The following is a 21,501-nucleotide window of genomic DNA, read 5'->3' as shown; positions in this document are numbered from 1 at the left end:
TTTCCTGTATGTACCTTTGTAAGACAATGCTATTCCATGTACTATTGAACAGAATGGCATCTTTAGGAGAATGGATGGTATCTTGGCACTAAGTGATATAATATGCTGTAAACACATCACTATAATTGTTTTTAACAAATATTTGTATTTCATATTTAACAAATATAAAAAATGTGATATTTATAATTGAGAAAATAGTTTAAAAACACAAGTATTTTTCATTTCAAAAAAGGAAAACTTTTTCCCCCAAAATGTGGATAAGAAATACACTTATGCCAGGTGCACACCTTTAATCCCAGCACTCGGGAGGCAGATGGATCTCTGTGAGTTCAAGGCCAGCCTGATCTACAAAGCCAGGCCAGGACAGCAAGAACTATTAAGAGAAACCATGTCTCAAAAATAAATAAATAAATAAATAAATAAATAAAGAGAACTACACTTACTATTGAGGTTGTTTGAGGTGTATAAGCACACAGGCTCTGAATGAAACATAGTGATGGTTCCAACTAAACCTGTGATTCTCTGGCAAGGAAATTTAGTGTCTGCTACTAGTATATAGCCTGAGCTCACACTAGGACTCTTTAAGCATACTTTTTCATTGTTTAGCAGCCTGCCTAAAACTGTATGAAATCCCCGTGTGTTGTCATTTATTTAGGAAAAAAACCAGATGCCCCTACAGTCATGATATTACTTCTGAGCTGAAAAGCTTAGGTTAGTCAAACTGAAGCAGTTTCCCACAAACTGTCTCACTAATTTTGACGGTTTTCCAATGGTTTTTATTAGTTCTATATAGCCCTGATGTTCCTCATAAATACAAGGAGGTACAGTAAGATGGCTCAGTGTTTTTCTGCCAAGCCTGATGTGTTTCCTACCCTGAGAGCCCACATAACACAAGAGAGAACTGACTCCTGCAACTTATTCTCCAACCCCAGCGTGTGTAATCTGGTGCACACACAAATGTGAAACACCCTGAAATCCACATCCTACATTCTACTCAGCTCCTAAGTTCCTTCACATTTAAGTCTTATGATCTACCAACAGAAACCTGCAGTATAATGTACAAACAGGGCTGGGGGCGAGGCTCAGGGGCCAGTGCTTGCCTGTCACTCACAAGGCCTGGACTAGATCCCCAGGCATGGGGAAGGAGGCATGGAATCAGTTTCAAAGAAATGAATATTTTGTACATAGGTAGACAGCTTATTTAGAGAAAGCATGAATTATAATCCTAAAGGTTTTTCATATATTTAATCCTCATAATACAAGCAAACTATTAATGCTCTTGACAGTTGGTACTTATTTAATTTAGATCATTATAAGATGTAGGACAGTTTAATTACTCAGCTAAGAGATAATTGTTGCAAACAGCTCCTACATTGTTAGGACTCATACCTTTTTTGTTTTGGGGTACTTTGTGGGACATTTATTAAGTGCTGGAACTTCCGCATCAGTCATTATTTCTGCTACTGCAGTCTCAGTTTCTGGTTCTATAGCAAGTACAGTGTTTTCAATGTCATTCTGTTGTGGCATAACCTCAACGTCAGGAGAAGATGGCTGTATGTCTGAACACATGCTGACGGTTCTATGTCTCCGACGTTGCTGTCCAATGTGAGTCCTACTGCGAGAAAAGCTTTTTCTCTGCTTAGTTCTATTCACTTTGGCAGGGGTTGGCTTGATAGCAGCTTCTTCTTTTACTTGTTCCTAGTTCAAAATATAATAGTGGGACTTCTGATGCTTATAGATATGTTTAGGTTAAAGTATAGCATTGTCTACAAACTAGCTTTCCAGAATCTTCTAAAAATTTTTCACCTTTATGTATTCATATTTATTTGATCATTTTACAGCCTGATCCCAGCCCCCTGACTCCTGTCTTCCCAGCCCCAATCTCCCACCCTCCCCCTTTTAAAAAGTTATGTATTTTATGCTGGGTGTGGTGGTGCACGCCTTTAATCCCAACACTGGGAGGCAGAGGCAGGTGGATCTCTGAGTTGGAGGCCAGCTTGGACTATACAGAGAAACCCTGTCTTGCAAAACCAAAACTAAAAACAAAACGTGTATATTTCTGTGTGTGCCTGTGGAGTTGGTTTTCGCCTTCTGCCACATGGGTGCTGGGGACTGAGCTGACGTCAACAGGCATGCAGCAGCTTTACTGGGTTAGCCAACAATAACAATCCAACATAGTTCAGCACTTTCTTACTCCAAAGCAAGGCAAATGGAATCTCATTTCAGGTCTAAACTTTACATAGGGTTTGAAAATGCTTTAAAGGCTAATTACTGGGTATTATTTAAAATTCTTGGGCTGGTGAGATGGTTCTGCATGCAAAGCACATGCACACAAGCCTGAAGACCAGAGTTTGAGCCCCAGAACCCCTGTGATGGAGGAGGACGGGGCAGACTTACAGCGTTGCCCTCTGACGTCCACATGCACACAGTAGCATATAAGCACACAGATCACATCTTTATAGATGGAACTATCCTGTGTAGAACCTTTAAGGCACTTCACTGACAATGAAGGGAACCATGAGTAATACCTGGACCACTTCGGCACCGGTGACAATCTGCGACTCTTTACTTTCAGGCTTAACTTCTGTCTTAGCTGTGCTGATCCTTTCCAAAGCTTGTTCTCGTCTTTTCTCTCTTTTTTCAAGTCTGGCAAAAGCTTGCAAAATGGCTTCCATTTTTCTTTCTTCTCTTGTCTATGGAATTTAAATTTGAAGTATTTTAAATAATATCATTATTCCAAAGCAAAAATTCTAAATGCCAAATGTTCAGATTTAAAAAACTTCTGTGATACTATGAGCATAGCAAATCTATTGTTGGTAGGTATAGTGGGACAGTTTACAGCCATTCAGCATGTATGTAAAGTCCAAACTCACCCCAGTGAGCCGATTCTGAGTGTATGCCAAGAAAGGGTAACAACATAGCAAAACCAAAAACCCTTAAAAACAAGCCAAACAAAAGAAAAACACCCTTCCTGTTTTATCAAATCAAAAATGTTCCAATACAGAAGTTTGCCTATAAGAACAAAATAAAACTGAAAACTCCCAAGGAAAACAGTATGTTGAAAAGATAAAAATTCATATGCACTTAAGGAACCAGTGTTTTATTGATATATTGTGGCACAGTCTTAGGTTCAAACCATGACTCTGCTGGTCACTTTTAGTAAATAGTTCTGTCACCCTGGCAAATTAGATTTAACCTTTCTAGGAGTGTTTAAAAAAACAAAACCATACAGTACTTAACACTCCCTTGTATTGTTTAATTCAAATAGAAAGTTAGTACTTGGAAGATGGCAGGCATTCCATATACGTTAACTCTTGTTTCTGCTTTCGCCCTGTGCCCTCCATTATAGTTCTTTTAAGGCATTCCTCTACCTTCCGCTCTTCCTTTCTTACACTGACACTTCAAGACAGGGCTGAGGGAACAGCAAGAGTTCCTTTGGGTAGAGAACATTAAGAGCAAGACCCAGAGCCTTGAGCAGAGGGCCTGGCAAATGCTTCAGCTCTCAACCAGAACCAGGAAGCAGGTCCATCAACTGTCCAGTTCTCCAAATGAAAGAACCAGGTCCTGAGGCTCAGATCCATTTGTCTTTCCTCCTTCATTGTCATCGATGTGGGGAAGAAAGAAAGAAAGATCAGAAACTCAAGATCTGGCTGCCATAGACTTCGCAACATTGGAGGCTCAGCTTTAGTCCCACAATTACTGGCAGAGCTTTAAGCCCGGGTAGTTGCTGCTTACACTTCCCCGCTTTTCAGTAAACACCCTCAGTAAGGGAACACACACTGACAGAGCTCAGCTGGGATTGCTTTGGAAGGAGTTCCTAATTTTCATCCTTTTTATTTCACACACAGGAAACTCAGGTCCACAGAGGTTTGAGTACTTGTCCATGGACACAATCTGTGTTTTCTTGTAAGCTTGAATGGGTAATTCAAAACATTAAAGGAGCAGGGTATGTAAAACATGGTTTTACTGGCTCACCAGAACTGGAAAATTTAAAGCCAAACTCAAGACAATTTTCCGTTTATTCTGACCTTATGTAATTCCTTTAAAAGTTGACCTCCATAAAAAACCCAAGTCAGCAATTTTTGAAAATGCTCCATTTAGAAATCTAGACTTCACAAAAGTAATTCTTATAATTACCTCAGCTCTTGAACCTGGCTGGAGGGGAGATTTTATAATTACTGTGATTGCTCTTTTCTAAAACATTAAAAAGTTTTTTAAATTTTATATGCATTGGTGTTTTGTCAGATCCCCAGGAAGTACGTACAGTTACAGAGGTGTGAGCTGTCATGTAGGTGTTGAGAATTGAACCCAGGTCCTCAAGAAGAGCAGTGTTCTTAACCACTGAATCATCTCTCCAGGCCCTCAATAAAACTTGCAAAACATATTTTTCAGAAGAAACAGGGTTGTATACGTGTGGTGTACATATATAAAATCACACATATATACACCTAAATATGTATTTGTGTGTGTGCCTGTGTGAATGTCAGGGTACCATGTACATGCAAGTACCCTTGGAGGCCAGAACGGGTATCAGAACTTCTGACACCAGAGTTACAGCCAGGGATGTCAGGTGCTGTGCAATGATCCCAGGTCTTCTGCAAGTGGAAGCAATAAGCATTCTTAACCGCAGAGCTACTTCTTCTGGTGCCCAAGAATTGTTTATGTGTATATAACTCACCCACTAGGTAGATACCCAAGGAAGAGATTTTCTGTATTATAATTATCCTGCAGCTTTTAAGACAGTAAGGAATTTATGTCAAATTTCTTTGACATAGACCAGTATTTCCTTGTTTGGCTTGTGAGCTTGAAGATCAGAGATAAAATTATACAATGTGAAGACTTAGACTCAGTGAATTAAGGGTTGAACTCTCTTGTTGGTTTGTGGTTTTGTTTTTTGTGTTTCTTTTGAAATAGGGTTTCTCTGTGAAGCCTTGGCTGTCCTGGACTCGCTTTGTAGACCAGGCTGGCCTCGAACTCACAACGATCCACTTGCCTCTGCCTCCTGAGTGCTGGGATTAAAGGCGTGTGCCACCACGCCCAGCTCGTACATGCCAATTAAACAAAACACTCCTTCATAATCTTTAGCTGGATAAGTCCTTCCAAGAAATGGCACATTACATACTACTAAGGGAACAAAAGTTTATATGTATGTTGGTAACTCAAAAGTTAGTGCCTGTGCTTAAATTGTGGTTACAAGTGTTTACTGTATAGCAAAAAGTTGAAAGTACCAAACAAATTATTAGCAACTTTAACCCAAATTTATCTTAAAGTAAGCAAATATTTGAGAATAAATGATTGTTTGCTTGGATAAAAAAAAAACCATTTATTTATTTTTTAAAGACAGGGTCTCTCTATGTACTCCTGACTGTCCTGAAAATCGCTTTGTAGACTAGTCTGGTCTCAAACTCTCTGAGATCGGCCGGCCTCTGCCTCTTGACCGCTCGAATTAAAGGCATGTGCCACCACGCCCAGGATTTATATTGACCACTGTAGCTAATGCATTCTTTGATACATGGTCATGTGTAAAGATGTAGATTTGACTCTGCAATTGTTTTAGAGATATCTGAAAAGTATATTAACGCAAACCTAATGTAGTTTATAGAGAAGTGGAGCTGTGAGGAGAAAACAGATGCTGGGGATCCTAAGTAAGCATAGCAAGACTACTTTTAGCTTCTAATGGCTGTAGTTTAGAAGTGTGATACAAGCCATGGCTTTGTGCTGAGCCCAAAGCCACTTCATTATCTGTGAGCTGAAAAACTGACAGATTACAATTCAGAGCTGGATTTGATACACCCTTATATATATATATAAACTGGAGTTTTCGGTAACCCCCTTCAAACAGCAATTTAGAACTAATAAATGAACTTTAAATAGCTAAGACTATTATCAAGGAAAATCTTTCCAAAGTAGAAAGTACTGCTTGCATGGTGTCCCCATTTCCCCTGTCGCATGCGAGTTCAGTGCACCCTCACAACCCTGTTCCTTGACATTCATGATTCCCTATGAGAGCTGCTCTGCCTTCTCTATTCACTCTGATTTGCATTAAGTAAACTCTATCCATAGAGCATGCACTCAAAGTTTTGTTAAGTACTAATGTGCTCTATAAAGCATGTCAGTTGAAAAGGCTAGATGGCATATATGGGAAGACATGAGAGAAAGTCTTTGATCCAGGGTGTATGAGTAGTTGGCTCCTGTGCGAAAACCTCCAAGCAAGGACACTACAACTCTGGGCACTCCTAGACCCCATAACTTCAGACTGTCCTTCCATTGATTCTCAAATTTCTGTCCTAAATGTGAACACCCTAATGAGTTAACTTCCATGGAGTCCAGTTTAAGCTATTTAGCTAGGATAGGCCATCAGAACATCTGAAGGTAGAGGCAGATGGATGTCAAGAGTTCCAGACGGTTTTAATTACACAGACACACAACACATTACACCCTCACATACTAATATATTTGTTAAAACTGAGCAAGATGGAAACTATTTAGTTATATAATTAAAATCAATAAAACAATTGTTAGCTAAAATCTTACTACAAAAGGTTACACTGAATTTGACTTGGAGGAAAGTATTACTGATTCCTCTTTATCCAAATAAGGTAAATGGAACATAATGATAATGATGTTCTTAGGACTGTCTTGCACAAAAGAAAAATTTAATCAGCTTCACATACATTTCTCAGAAGTATTGCTACCATCTGTATCCTGCTTCCTTTATAAGTTGCCACTTTTCCATTTGCTCTCTTCCAACTGCTAGCATTAATATAACCAGTGTAAATAGCAGGGAAGAATAAAGGCTGATTGAAATTAAATTTTATTCCAAAATCAAATATGGCTTTGAGAAGAAACACTAATTGTTTAGGAACCTGCTTTTTTTTTTTTTTTCTTTATTAAATATAAAGGAAACATCAAGTAAATGCATCAGTTACAAATGAGATTGCAAGGAAGCAATGGTAGCCTTTGGTCTGGTGTATTTTGATGCTAATTACTGCTTGGTCTCTCTGCCCCACCTCTACCTTGCCTAAGAGCCTCACCTATTTGACCAATAAAAGGCCATCAAACCTGGGCAGGGAAAATGAGATAGGCATGGCTAAGGTTCCAGGGTTTGGAGAGACAGAGAGAATCTTGGGAGGAAGGGAGACCATAGGAGAGGAGAGAAGACGGAGGCTGCACCATGGGTTAGGTGGAGGAGAAGCGCATGGCTGGCGTGGATGGAGATTTGGCCCAGATGAAGAACATTAGCAAGTGTTTGGGATGATGGATGGGAGGTAGCTTGATAGAAGTTATTAGAAGTAGATGGCATGGGGCAGGAAGTAGTTTAGAAGATTGATATCTGCCCTGCCCCAGGTTAACTAAGGCTATTTTAAAGTATAACAGGTGTCTGTGTCTTGATTGATTGCTAGCAGGTTAATAAATACAGTCATAATAATAATTATAGGCCTAGTAATAAACATTATTAGGCCATACTGGTAGAATAACTGCAACAAAGCAAATGTTTTAAATTTCACTTTCTATCCCCTCAAAATGACACCATGCAGTCATAACTTATAGGGTTTCCACATTTTTACACTCCTGTAAACACAATTTCCAGTTTTAAAGTCACTTCAGGGGTAGCTTTAGGATCACTGTACTAGAAGATTAGAATTTAACATTAGCTAAAAATGATCACAAGCAAGGTTAGAAAATGCATGTTTTCTACACTAATTTTTTTAACATGCAAAGGTTATACAATTTTCTAGGATCTAAAAATAGGATGTTCTAAGTTCTGAACATTTATTAGCATTGAGGTATATGTGTATATGTATATGTATATATACTTTTCAGGGAAGGGAAGGAGGTCCTCTATAGCCCCAACTATCCTGGACTAGCTATATAGACCAGGCTGGCTTCAAACTCAAAGAGATGTGTCTGCCTCTATGTACCCAGGATTAAAGGGCACCATGCCTGGCTTGATTGGTTTTTTAAAAGTAACACCATAGTGATAAAAATGCAATTTGAATAAAATTAATGACCCATTACAACCTTCAGCACCATCTTATTCTTCCCAAAGTGTTAGATTAAAGTTTGTTTCTGAGACAGGGTTTCCTGTAGGTAAGGCTGTCCTTAACCTTACTATGTAGTAGAGGATGGTCTTGAACTCATCACGCAGCATCTGCATCCCACCTGCTGAAACTAGTCACGTGCTACCATTCTCAGCTGCCTGTTCTAGTTCTTAAACCCAGTTATAAAAGTTCTCATATTAGATATATGGCCCAAACAATACTTTTTAAAAAGACTTATTTATTTATTATTATGTACACAGCACTCTGCCTGCATGTACACCTGCTCGCCAGAGGAGGGCATCAGATCACATTATAGATGGTTGTGAGCTACCATGTGGTTGCTGGGAATTGAACTCTTGACCTCTGGAAGAGCAGATGGTGCTCTTAACTGCTGAGCCATCTTTCCAGCCCCCCGAACAATACTTAACCATGCTTTACTGTAAACTGATCCAAAAGTTTCTGCAGAAGTAATACAAATTGAAAGCTGCCCCAATTGGGGAATGAACAGGACAATACTGAAAATTAATGGTAAAGAAAGGGCCGTAGCGGGCTGGAGAGATGGCTCAGACATTAAGAGAACGTGTTGCTCGTCCAGAGGACCCAGGTTAAATTTCCTGCATACACATGGTGCCTCACAAACACTCACAACTCAAATTTAGAGGATTTGATGGCATTCTTCTGACCTCTGAATGCCATACACGCAAAGTGAGTGCGTATACACAAAAACCCTAGGTAATTAGGATGTAAGTAATTTAAGATAATGAATCTTGAAAAAGAGTTCAAGATAATCCCTTTAAATATAGAAACAAACCACTTTCATATTTTCACCTGTATTCTTTATTATTCTATCTCTACCCTTTATTAACAGACAAGTAGTTTTGCAATCCTGAGGCTATGAAACAGTTCTGTATTGCTTTCATAATGCAGATATTTTAGGAATCAGTTGAGGATGACCACTATATCATGCTTTTTAAAAGAGATTAAGTAGGTCTACAAAGATCAATTTCTTACATCCCCACTCTTGTTACATGTAACACACAAGATCCCATGTAATAAAACGCACGAGAACCCCAACATCAAGAAACAGAAGGGGGCTGGAGAGATGGCTAGGCTGCTCTTCCAGAGGACTTGGGTTCAATTCCCAGCGCCCACATGGTAGTTCACAAGTGTCTGTAACTCCAGTTCCAGGGTTTCTGACAGCCTCACACAGACATACAGGCAAAATACCAATGAATGTAAAATAAAGAAAACATGGAATGTTGGAAACCTACACCATGGCCATCATTGTTTTTGTAAAGTCACTTTCATTTCTTAAACCAAAATGTTAGTTTTTTAGAAGTCAGGAGAGGGCACGCCAGGTCAGCGCAGGCCCTCACACGCTATGCAAGTGCTCTATCACCAATACCCCAGCGCTGTAGGCTACGTCTCTGCTCATGTCATGGCAGTCCTAGTGGGTCAGCACTGCAAGGTCTGAGCCACAGGTACGAGTCAGCACCCTCTGCTGCTAGAACTGAGTTACAGTTTCTTGTCCAGCATTTGCACTGACAAACATTGGCAGATAAATCATGAGGGAGATAGAGATTTTGTTTATGAGGATAGTGTGAGAATACATACATGCTGACTACTAAATCATGCTGGGCTTTAAAGTTTGGCTAACTCATTTACCAAGCTTCACATTCTGTTTATGTTCTGTCTTAAGTCATGAAAAGAAACAATATATTCAGCTAATGAAAAGACAAACCGAACAATAATTGTGGCATTAAATTTATTAACAAATCTTGGCTTCAAAAATGTTCAAAATTATTTCTTAAAGTGGTATACATTCTTAAAAATCTGAATGAAAGTCAATAAAAATAACTCCCCACCCCCCAAATCAGTAAGTGCACTTAAATGGTAATGGTAAAGCCAGATGAAAATGCTCAGTGTCCTAGCATGTGTCCCAGTTGGCTACTTGCCGGACAGAAGCCACATAGGGCAGCTAACTGCCTCAGCCCAGGGCACCCTGAGCACCCGCCAGAGGCCGTCCCGCTTACCATCTTCCTCCTCCTCTCTGCGATCTGCTCCTCAGACTCCATTTCTACTTCATTGCTAATAGGAGTTTTCTCTTCTATATCATCAATATAATCTGGTTCCTGAAAAATGGAAATGATTTCTTTACAGAAACTACTACCCCATCTATAAACTGAGACCTATACACTGAGCCTTTTGACCACAATTGTGAAATAAGAAGCCCATCAAAATCTGAATTTCTAAAGTTTTCAAATCCATACAAGCAAGTAATTTTATTTTCTAAAGTTCCTGTCATATATAGTAATGTGGCTTTATGTTTTTATTTGTTCCTAAACAAATTTTTACCAAGACTGCAGATACGAAACCTCCAGTGCTTGTTCACTTTAATAGTTAAGATGGCTAGACGTGGGACACACCTTTAGTCATGTACTCTGGAGGCAGACACAGACAGACCTGAGTTTGGGGCTAGCCTGGTCAATGTAGTGAGTTCCAAGCCACACAGTGAGACACTGTCCCAAAACAACTACAAAAACCCATGTCTTTAGTTGCCTAGCCTTAGGGAAATGTTCCGTTTCTTAATACTTGGTAGGAAAATCTGTAAGTAGCTAAGTCGCAGATCAGGCTGGGAGCTGTGTAGTATGGGTTGGGCCCTATGTTCAAACCCCAGCACTGGAAAAATAATAAATTCTTAAATGATTTTATGCTTTAAGAGGGTTAAATATGACACTTTACTCTTTAAAATAACTTCCTTGAAAGTCAGGGGAGGCGGTACCTGATTGTTTGACACCGACAGTCTCAGTGGAGAAAGCTTTCTCTGTTTGGTTTCTGGACTCTTCATTTTGTTGTTTGTTCCTTCACAATCCAAAGTCATATTCTGATTTTGTATATCTTTTTCTTTTGAAATATCTTTCTCCTTTTTCCCTTTCTTTCTTCTGGTCTCATAACCACTATTGATGTTTTCTGTGGATTCTGAGCTGCGCTTTAGAACAGGGCACTCTGGATTCTCCTTGAGGCATGCACAGTCCACCTTGTATTTACTGAAATGATAGCCAGGAAAATATTAACATATAAAACAAGACTGAGAAGTTCATAATTTTTAAAGCTGTAACTCCATAAAATTCATATTGTTATTATAAGTATGCCTTAATACTTTACTAACTTAAATTTCTGATATCACAAAATAAATGTTTTCTCATAAAAACAAAGTATTAGATATTGGTTTTGTTGTTTGTACTACTGGAGACTGAACCCAAAGACAAGTACTTCAGATATGCTTGCTAGGCAAGGGTTCTACCCGGAACTGTAGCACCAATCTGTAGATGGTGATTTTAGAACACAATCTGTTAATGTAAAATGATGCTATAGCACTAAGGCCAAAAGCATCCTTACTTGTTCTGACAATGTTATGCTGACTAGAAACATGACTTCAATGAAAAATGCTAGCTATGGGCTCCAACAAACCATTTCTACTACACTGAAAAAAAATTGATGTAGTTATCTTTTGTTTTTAAGAAAAAAATATGTGTTCATAATCAAGTGATCAACTAAATTATTGAACAAGTTGAAGTACAAGGAAATGAGGGAAAAAGTTGTGACATAATCAAATGAGATTTCTACAGCTGAATTTGAGCTAATAATTATAACGTGTGAATGCTCATGTTACAGCTGATTACAGCACACTTAACTTCAGGCCCTTTTAACTGTCTCCTGATAAAGTAATAACAATGTCTAATTATTATGAAGACGTTAAACTACGTTAAAACAACATAAGGCATTTACAGACTTGAACTTACCAATTCCCATAGTCAAAATCAAAGGCAATAGTAATTTCAGTCCCTTTAGGAATATTCTGTATAGAATAAATGTAGAGATGGATGGTTCCCTCTTCAATTTCATGCCTCACCTGGTAATTAAGAAGAATAAATTTACACTTCTATAAATGATTTAGAACATCTTTACCTAGCAATTAGGAAAAGTTCTCATTGTTATTGGGTTTTACTGTTGTTTGTTTTTGAGACAGTGTCTCACTATATAGCCCTGGCTGGCCTGGAACTCACAGAGATCCACCTGCCTCTGCCTTCTGAGTGTTGGGATTAAAAGTGTGCACTACTGTGAGTGGCTGAAAAGTATTCTTAAAAGCACTTTATAAACATGACATGGAAAACTACCATTCATCACAAGAGTCACAAATCAGCAGTGTCATCTGACAGGTTTTCAAAGGTACATTGCCAACACTCACCCTACAAACTACCACCTACCACCCAGAACACCAAACAGCGCACTCTGACCACTGCAGCACAGGAATGATCTTTACCTCTCCATCATGTTTGAAATCGTGGATTCTTTCCAGTAAATCTATCACCCTGAGTGTGAGTGTGCACTAATGGTACACTTAAGAATACTTTTTCTTGACACAGTTTTAGTTTCACTTCACTTTTTAAAATTTTTTTTTTTACTTTTTTGGTTAGGCACTACCATTTTACACAAAAAAAGCATAGGCTAGGGATGTAGTTCAGTGGAAAAACACTTGCCTAACGTATGAGGTCCTAGTTAATTTTCTAGTAAAACATACACACACACACACACACACACACACACAAAATATTTTTAAAAAATTTAAATCTACTTTAGCTTTTAGCTATGTCATGGAAGTTCAGAAAAATAATGTACCTGACTTATAAACAGAGCTTTCAATATAAACAAAAATACAATATTCCCTCTCTCCTACAAGGAACATCACAGTTTCATAGATATGCAACGTTTTTAAAAAAAAATTGAGACAAGATCTCATTGTGTAGCATTGGCTAGCCTGGAACTTGTTATGTAGAAGAGGCCAGACTTGAACTCTGAGTTCTGACTGTCTCTGCCTCCCAAAAGATAACAGGAGCGAGTGCACACCACGCACAGCTTCTGGGTAGTAATTTTAAGATTACCACCTAAATATGATGGCAGAAAAAGTTTAGACAAAACAAAATGCATCACTAGTTAAAAGGTGTTTGTAGGCTTTGTGTCCCTACTTGCCCTAAGATCTCAGTAAGCTTACCTCTGCATTGGGTGTACAAGAGCGCCTGATGAATCGAGCCTCATTCCCAAAAGTCCTCGCATCAACACACATTTCTAGCCCATGAAACTTAGAGTAGAATAAAACAAAAGGATACGGCCTACAAACAAAGAAGTATTATAGCTTTTAGTACAACAGGGCTAGAGTAGATACATTAGTGGTAAAGTGCTTGCCTAGCAAGCTCAGGGTCCTCAATTCAGTCCCCAGTGTCACAGAGAAAACAACAAAGACTTTTCTGTTATTCTTTAAAGACAAATAGGTAAAAACAACACATTAAGAAACCTTTGAAAGATACAGTTGGTAATAATGCAAGTGTTTGAATATGGGCACTGACTCCAGGAGCCACTTGTAACTACGTCAACAAGACTTGTGTCTACCTCAAGTTGCCTATCAAAAGCAATTAAGGTAGAAAGTTTTTAAAGAATATTTTTAATCTTTATTTTATGTGTATGGGTATTTTGCCTGTATATATCTGCATACCATCTGTGTGTCTGGTACCCACAGAATTCAGAAGAGGGTCTTGGATCCCATGGAACTGGAGTTCTAGCTGGTTGTAAGCCACCATGTGGATGCTGGGAGTCAAAACCATGTCCTCTAGAGGAGCAGCCAGTGCTCTTAACTGTTGAACCATCTCTCCAGCCCCCTTTAGGCAGAAAATTAGGCAGAGATAAAAAGAAAAAAACATTCCCTTTACAGGGTAACTACATGCTTTTGAAGTCCCATTTCTTGGCGTGGTTAAATGTGATTTACACTACATTTCAGATAAAATATGCTTTATAAGAGGTACAGACCTTATATATCTTTTATGGCTTAAATAAAAACTCAAATTATAAACTAAGAATATTTTATAATGTTAGCATATTAAATAGCACAGACTTTTATTTCCATAAAGGCAGCAACATATTTCTATACATCTAAAAAGGAATGGCAATCACAAGATCAAATCAATTTTCCACAAGAATCCCAAACCTCCAAAGAAGCCTTTAAAACCACGCCAACACCAACAACGTGGGAGTTAAAATAGGGTGGCAGCACAGGAATATAACTAACACTGTAATAAAGAAGGGGCAGTTTTAACTTTAGTCACCGTCATCTTTTCAAGTTCCAGCAAGTACATTACTACTTAAGCAGAAGGAGGCAAGGTTCCTGAAAATCTTAGGTAGTGAGAATTCCTGACTGACACCCTATATAGCTAAGCTATCTTGTTTTTACTTGTTTAAAGTGGCTTACTACAGAGTTCAGAAACAGAAGAAGTGGGCAATATGCTGGGAAATAAATCTTTTCTTTATATAGCTATTTTTTTAAAACTTTGGGTATTTTCTTTCATTCTTTTTTTTGTTTAAAGATTTATTTATTTATTATGTATACAGTGTTCGGCCTGCATGTGTGCCTGCCCACCAGAAGAGGACACCAGATCTCACTATAGATGGTTATGAGCTACGCTGTGGTTGCTGGGAATTAAACTCAGGACCTTTGGAAGAACAGCCAGTGCTCTGATCCTCTCCAGCCCCTGGGAAATAGACCTTCACATGTTAATACACTACAAAAGTTATTATTGGCAAGTCAGCCACATTATACTTTAAAATATTGAAATAATCACAGGGGGAAAAAAACACAGCAAGCATCTAGGCACAGTATTCAAAACATCTGTGATCGACTAGGGAGGTGGCTTAGCAGGTAAAACACTTGCTGTGTTGTAAGGCCCAAGTTAGCATCCTCAGAATCTACAAAGCAGGTATGGCAGGGTATGGTGTAATATCCGTGCTGCTACATCAAGCTGGGAGTGGGGGGTGCAGGAGGGGGGCGGGGTGAGGTGAAGAAACAGACATAGAGGCTGGCAGGCCAGCTGGGTTGGTACACATGGCAGTGAACAACAAAGAGATTCTGTCTCAAACAAGGTGGAAGGTGGGGACTGACATCTGAGGGTGTCCTCTGACCTTCACACGGGTGCCACAGATACATACATACTCTGTGTGTGTACGTGCACACACACTCTCACACACACACACACACACACACACACACACACACACACACACACACACACACTCAATTTGTTGAGAGTAGGGACTCATCTCTGTAAATGGAACATTCAGGAGGCCAAAGCAGGAAGAATAAAGAGTTCCAGGCCAACCTGGGTTACAGAATGAAAATATCTCAAAAAAACCAAAACCTCCAAACTGTTAACTCTAGAAAATCAACATGGGAAAAAAATGAATATACCTTTTAAAGAAATATCCATTTGCTTCAAACTGCTCTCTGAGCATGAACTTCCCTCTGTATTCTATGATAAGTGCATCTGGAGGCAGATCTTTGGCAGATTTCAGAATTTTTTTATTCTTCTGTATATGGCTCTAGAATCAGTAAATGTTTTAAGTTTAGTTGGTTAATTTCACCCTAACTGAAGATATACACAACACACAGTCAGTGCCACAGTTTTTGACAAGTGATATATACCTCTACAGGAGGTTTGAAGAGTGCATTGTTGGAACTTAGCTCTGGTCTGTTCACGTCTTTGCTGTCAGCCGCACTGCCCAGTCTTTGAGCTATTCTCTGTGCCTCCCGCTGAACACCTTCACTATACTGGTTATTATTTGCTTCTTCGTATCGATCCATCCATGCTTTGATTTTTGTCTCCCATACAAAATTTGAACCATCAGATGAAGGATCAATTTCTGGTGCTGAACCCTAAAATCATAGCAAAACAAGGATTACCATTTGAATTTTAGCACACACATCAAATGACAATTTATATAAAAGAATATAAGCTATAGTATTTGGCTATCTAAGCTGACAAAATTAAAAGGTCATAATTTAGCCCATTAAATTTTTATACTAGACTCCAGGAAAATAACCTGGAACACTCATGAAGGCTGAGTTACACTGAAATAGCAAAAATTCAAGTGTCACTATCACTGCAGTAGCCAATTTAAGGATATCAATAAAATCAAATACTTAAAATTTGGATCAATCTCAGGTAGTGGCCAAATAAAACAAAAACCAGAAAGCATGTTAAATTTTTTTTTTTTTTTTTTTTTTAAGACAGGGTTTCTCTGTGTTGCATTGGCTGTGCTAGAGTCGCTTTGTAGACCAGGCTGGCCTCAAACTCACAGTGATCCACCTGCCTCTGCCTCCCGAGTGCTGGGATTAAAGGTGTGCGCCACTATGCCCGGCTTCATTTCTTATTCTACAGATTGCCAATATCTACTTAATAGCAGCAAACTTGTTTATTTTAACTTGAATAAGTCTGTATGCACTCTTAAACACTGAAGATGTCTTCATTTTAAGCCAAGTCTGATTGGGAGGTCTACAAACTAGCTGTTAAGGATGCTGAAATAAGAGGATTGTAAGTAAGTTCAAGGCACTCTGAGGTCAAGATCGGCCCAGGGCAACATAGTGATAGCCTGTCTCAAAAATAAAAAGTGAAAGGGGGAAGAGAATACAGCTAAGAGTATTTTACTAGCAAGCACAAAGCCTGAGGTTCAGTTTCCAGTACTGGGGCAAACAGTGTATGCCAGTAACACATTACTAAAATGTACCTTCGACTCATCTTCTATAGAAATAATCTTTATTGTAAGTATTTTCTACAATGAACAATAAACTGTACTAAGCTGATCAACTATTTGATGGGACTAGGCTAATTATATCAATTATAATTATATCAGCAGTGAAATGGCTGTTTAGCATATAAAACATCCTAACTCAAATAACCAGCAGTACAAAAAAATGTATTAGTATATCTTGAGTAGATACCTTATTATATACATATTACACTATTGATTGATTGTTTGACAAAGATTTTATGAGCCAGAATTTTATACTAAAGAACTATATTAAGTTTTTAAATTATGCTTGTGCTTGCAACCAAATGCTTGGTATATGTCTTTAATACAGCTCTTCTATTGCGCTTTAATCTTGTAAATTTTACTCAAGAATTACTTACTGGAGTAGTAATGCTTTCAAGCTAAAAGAGTTTTTATTTAACGTTGACAAGGAAAATTTCCCTATTCCTAGTCACTTTTTTATGTAATAAAGGGAATTGTTTCTAAGTAAAAGATATTGATTCCTTATGAAGCCTAGTATTCTGGTGATTAGGTAAAAATAGGAAAAAAGAATGCTACAGTACTAATAATTCAAATAAATGTTTTAAAGATGCATTTTTATTTAATGTGTATGAGTGTTTTGCCTGTATGTACGTTCATGCACATATGAACATTGTGCATGCAGTGCCCATGAAAGCCAAAGAAGAGGGTCAGATCCTGTAGAACTGAAACTAAAACAGTTGTGAGCTGCCATGTGGGTGCTTAGACCTGACCCCAGGTCCTCTGCAAGAGCGGCTATGCCTTATCTGCTGAGCCATCTTTCAGTTCCTCCTAAAACCTTTGAAAACTTTTGCCTGTACTTTGTACACTGACAGAACAAATTCTACAAATTGAAGTACAGTACCTCAAACTTTAACACAAAAAGAACGTTTGAATGTGCAATATCACACATACTAATGTGGAGAGTTACAAAATTATATAAAAATCATCATCTGAGTACTGGCAGTTTTTAAAAAATGTAGAATAACTATTGTGATTCATATTGTAGTAAATAAAAATACCAGAACATGTCTTTTTTTTTTTTAATACTAAGTTGGAAATTTAAGAAACTTGTGCTAGCCTTATAATCCCAGCACTTAGGAGACAGAAGCAAAACACTCCTTGCAAGTTTGAGGCCAATCTGGACTATTAGCAAGTTCCAGACCAGCTAAGGCTACATACAAGACCTCTCTGCATACATACATTTGCTTTCCTTTTCTACCTAGCCCCAGGAAGCCATATAACATCATAAAGATACTTCTATAACTTAGCATAAACCTGTGTTTGTGGAGAAAGCAGAGCCTTGCTTTTGTTGGGAATTTGAGCATCCAAATTCTTGAGGATGTATGCTAACTAATTCAAGGTCATGTGACTAGCTCATATATAAGAGACTAAGGTGGTTTTATAGTATAGTATCTAACTTGAATATCTCAGAATTTCAACTCTGCCATTTTCAATGTAACTCTGGATTACTGTGCAGAGTGTACTATTTATATGCCTCCCAGTTTTTGTTACTGTTATTAACCACATCAATAAACTGTCAAGAAGTGATTTATTAATCCAATTAGAACTTTAGGATCTTACTTCCTGTAAATGCACTAAGCAATGAGCACAGAGCATAAAGTATCAGCATAAGCAAACAGCTACTCAGCAAGCCCTTGGTTTAGCACTAGTTAACAATAATGCCTTAATTTAATGTATTTACCTTAACTCTTGATGACTTCCTAGATCCTTCACGAAAGGCCTAAAGTAAGCATGGAATTCTGTATTAGGTTTTTTTCTTTTTCCAATTTGGATATAAATAACAAGAAGCAAATGTTCATTGAAGCATTTTGCTAAAGTGAAATAATTTGCCAATAACAATAAAGCTAAAGCAAGAGGAATTGTGAAGTAAATAAAGTTATGCCAAAATAGCATTCTGCTACAAATAGAATGAAAACTATTCAGAATCATAAAGTATGTACACAATGGTGCAAAGATAAAAACTTCTAAATATTATATGTGTTAAATACTGCAGGTACCAATTATATAGGTGAAATGAATTACTGCACTACAAGACAGTGAGAACTTGGACTAAATTTGAAATAACAAAAAGATAAAAGATATACTAAGATATTTCAACAGAAAACTCAATAGAGCTTTTGAGAATAAGTTTGATTATGAAAGATTAAATATGATTTACAGATTTTAGAGCCTGAGTATCAGGCATGCTGCTGAGACAGACAAGTACGGACACATGCAACATCAAGAAAGATATAAGACAAGTTTGGTGTAGAAGGAAACACAAAGGAAAATGGTATTTGATGCACATGGTTGTACATGCCTTTAATCTCAGCATGAAGGCAGAGGCAGGGGGATCTCTGTGAATTCCAGGCCAGCCAGGACTACACATTAAGACCCTGTCTCACAAAACAAAACAAACAAAGAGGAAGGATTTGAGATTAGGCAGATGCCTCTAGGCTCTTTTCACTGCCATGTTTAACCAGTTCGCTTAAATTCCAAGACAACATGGCTTGTTGGGGGAACAGCTACTTCTCTGTTAAGTCCCCGGAAAAAGAAAGTGATACAGGTTGAGCATCCCTGACCCAAAATACTTTAGGCTAGAGTTTTTCTACCCAAAGGTTTTGAAATAAACTGCACTTTGAAATTCATAGTTCAAAGGGAATGCTTTAATTTCTAAAACTTTCTGAGAACTCTTTTATGTTTTCAGATATAGAAATACTCGAGCTGTGAAGGGACACTCAAAACTAATATTTGCTGTCAATAAACTATTCTTTGTAGGGAAATAAACATTAATATTTATCATTTAATGTTAAAATTTCATATCAATTTTGAATTACTAAAAAACACTAAGAATACCTTAATTGGATTTTATAAATATTCTAAAACTGTCATCTCTTCAAAAATGTATGACTAACTCCATTCATTCTCCACAATTAAATAAAAATAGGCTGAATATACAAAGGAAAACTATAGGCTTTTGCTATCTATTTTTATCGTACACTGCCCACATATTAAAAAATAACACACAAAGGAACAAAGTCTTATGCTCAGTTCTTGGATATTCTTAATTCTATAGTTCCTGTCAAATATTACTGTCTGGGGAGTTATCTTCCATTTATAATACACAGCAATATTGTAAAATAAGCGACACAAGGCGCAGGCTTATTCATTTTGAATACTCATTAGTCATTTCACCCAAAGGAAATACACAATCTATGCTTTATGAAACCAAACTACGTAAAACAAATGCACTAGGATCAGGTTTCTAAGTAACTTTATAACCTAACGACACTATAGTCTCATAAAGCACAGGAGCCCAACGGCTGAGTTAACCTATCAGTGACTTACTATAGACTGTGAAAGGAGGCTGAGATCATAACCATCAGTCAGATACCATACACTTACTATACAGCTACAGCTCCTTCTGAAAATTAGAGATGAGGAAGCCACTAACAAAATATGGCACAATGTGACTGAGTACTAAAATAAAAGGTTCAAGTGCCACCACAGGACGCAAAGAAAAAGTGTATTTGCCAGAGAAAATACACTCACTCTAGTAGTTTAAGAGAAAAAAGATGCAAAAGACTACTTCAAAAGGTGAATAAGTACTCGGGAGGCAGAGGCAGGCAGATCACTGTGAGTTCGAGGCCAGCCTGGTCTACAAAGCGAGCCCAGGACAGCCAAGGCTACACAGAGAAACCCTGTCTCAAAAAGAAAAAAAAAAAGAGGTGAAATAAGCAATGCAGTAGAGATGTGGCTGCAAATTGTTGGTGACTCTAGTAATGTCCAACTGTATAGACTTAGTAAATAGAAACATAAAAGAAATAAAGAGAATAGACACAGACCTCAGCAGTTACAGAAGGTGACATTAGAAAATGAAAAACTTTAAAGTATATCATACTCAAGTAAAGTACTCCAGAGGTACAATAAAACTCCTTGATTTCAAAGCGATAACTTCTTTATCTTCATATAAGTCCATTCTTTGATAACAATATAGTCAATGTAAAAAGTCTTTTTACTTTACATGAAAAATATTTTTTGCATTAGTTAGCAAGGGCACCTCTGGAGAACTGCATTATTAGGCTGTTTTGTCCTTATTGTAAATATCACAGAGTATATGTACATAAGTTGATGAGCTATAGTCTAACACATACACCTAAGTCATAAGTGGTATAGTTTGCTGATCCCAGCTAAAACCCTATAGATTATGTTCCTGTGGGAAACGATAGCCAAATGATTAGTATTTGTATGACAGTAATAATAAATGATTGATAAAATATCTTCACTTTGCCGGGCATGATGGCTCACATCTTTAATCCCAGCACTCAGGAGGCAGAAGCAGGCAGATCTCTGTGAGTTCAAGGCCAGCCTGGTCTACAAAGCAAGTCTAGGACAGCCAAGGCTATACAGAGAGACCCTGTCTTGAAAAACAAAAACAAACAAACAAAATATCTTCACTTTATAATCTAATAGGACCACAACCTCATTTGAAGTCTCAATGAATTCAAAGAAATTGAGAATTTGTTAACAAATTTAATGAAATGTTAGTCTATGAACTGTTGCCTGCTATTACATCTTAGACATCAAATAAAAATTAAAAAAAGAAAAAAGAAATTCAATAACTAGGGAGCATTTACTAAAATGAATATATTCAAGGAAGAGTTGTAAGATACAACTTTGCTAGATCCTCCCATATATTCAGCCGCCATCCATGCTCTCTGTACTGTGCTTATGAGACTAGCTTTGTTAGTACGTAAGTTACTTAGTCATGCCTTCCTTGCCTGTAACTCAGCCTCCTATTAGC

General features: G+C 37.8%; 1 protein-coding gene across 5 annotated transcripts in view; it reads right to left on the bottom strand.

Moving 5' to 3' along the window:
• KMT2E (lysine methyltransferase 2E (inactive)) overlaps positions 1–21,501 on the bottom strand; it is a 72,454-nt gene that overhangs the window by 9,444 nt on the left and 41,509 nt on the right. For 4 of the 5 annotated variants that reach the window (XM_084788054.1, XM_084788057.1, XM_084788058.1 and 1 more), the window contains 9 exons: positions 18,400–18,438; positions 15,571–15,801; positions 15,337–15,467; positions 13,096–13,213; positions 11,846–11,955; positions 10,825–11,089; positions 10,076–10,174; positions 2,529–2,693; positions 1,390–1,698 (listed from right to left, as the gene is read on the bottom strand). In XM_084788054.1, coding sequence (XP_084644180.1) covers positions 1,390–1,698; positions 2,529–2,693; positions 10,076–10,174; positions 10,825–11,089; positions 11,846–11,955; positions 13,096–13,213; positions 15,337–15,467; positions 15,571–15,801; positions 18,400–18,438 — 1,467 coding nt within the window. The remainder of the gene's footprint in view (positions 1–1,389; positions 1,699–2,528; positions 2,694–10,075; positions 10,175–10,824; positions 11,090–11,845; positions 11,956–13,095; positions 13,214–15,336; positions 15,468–15,570; positions 15,802–18,399; positions 18,439–21,501) is intronic. The other variant, XM_084788056.1, reaches the window with a different exon arrangement.

The sequence above is a fragment of the Acomys minous genome (genome assembly GCF_964271855.1).
Source record: "Acomys minous genome assembly, chromosome: 6".
NCBI lineage: Eukaryota > Metazoa > Chordata > Mammalia > Rodentia > Muridae > Acomys > Acomys minous.
This window is presented reverse-complemented; position numbering and strand designations above follow the sequence as displayed.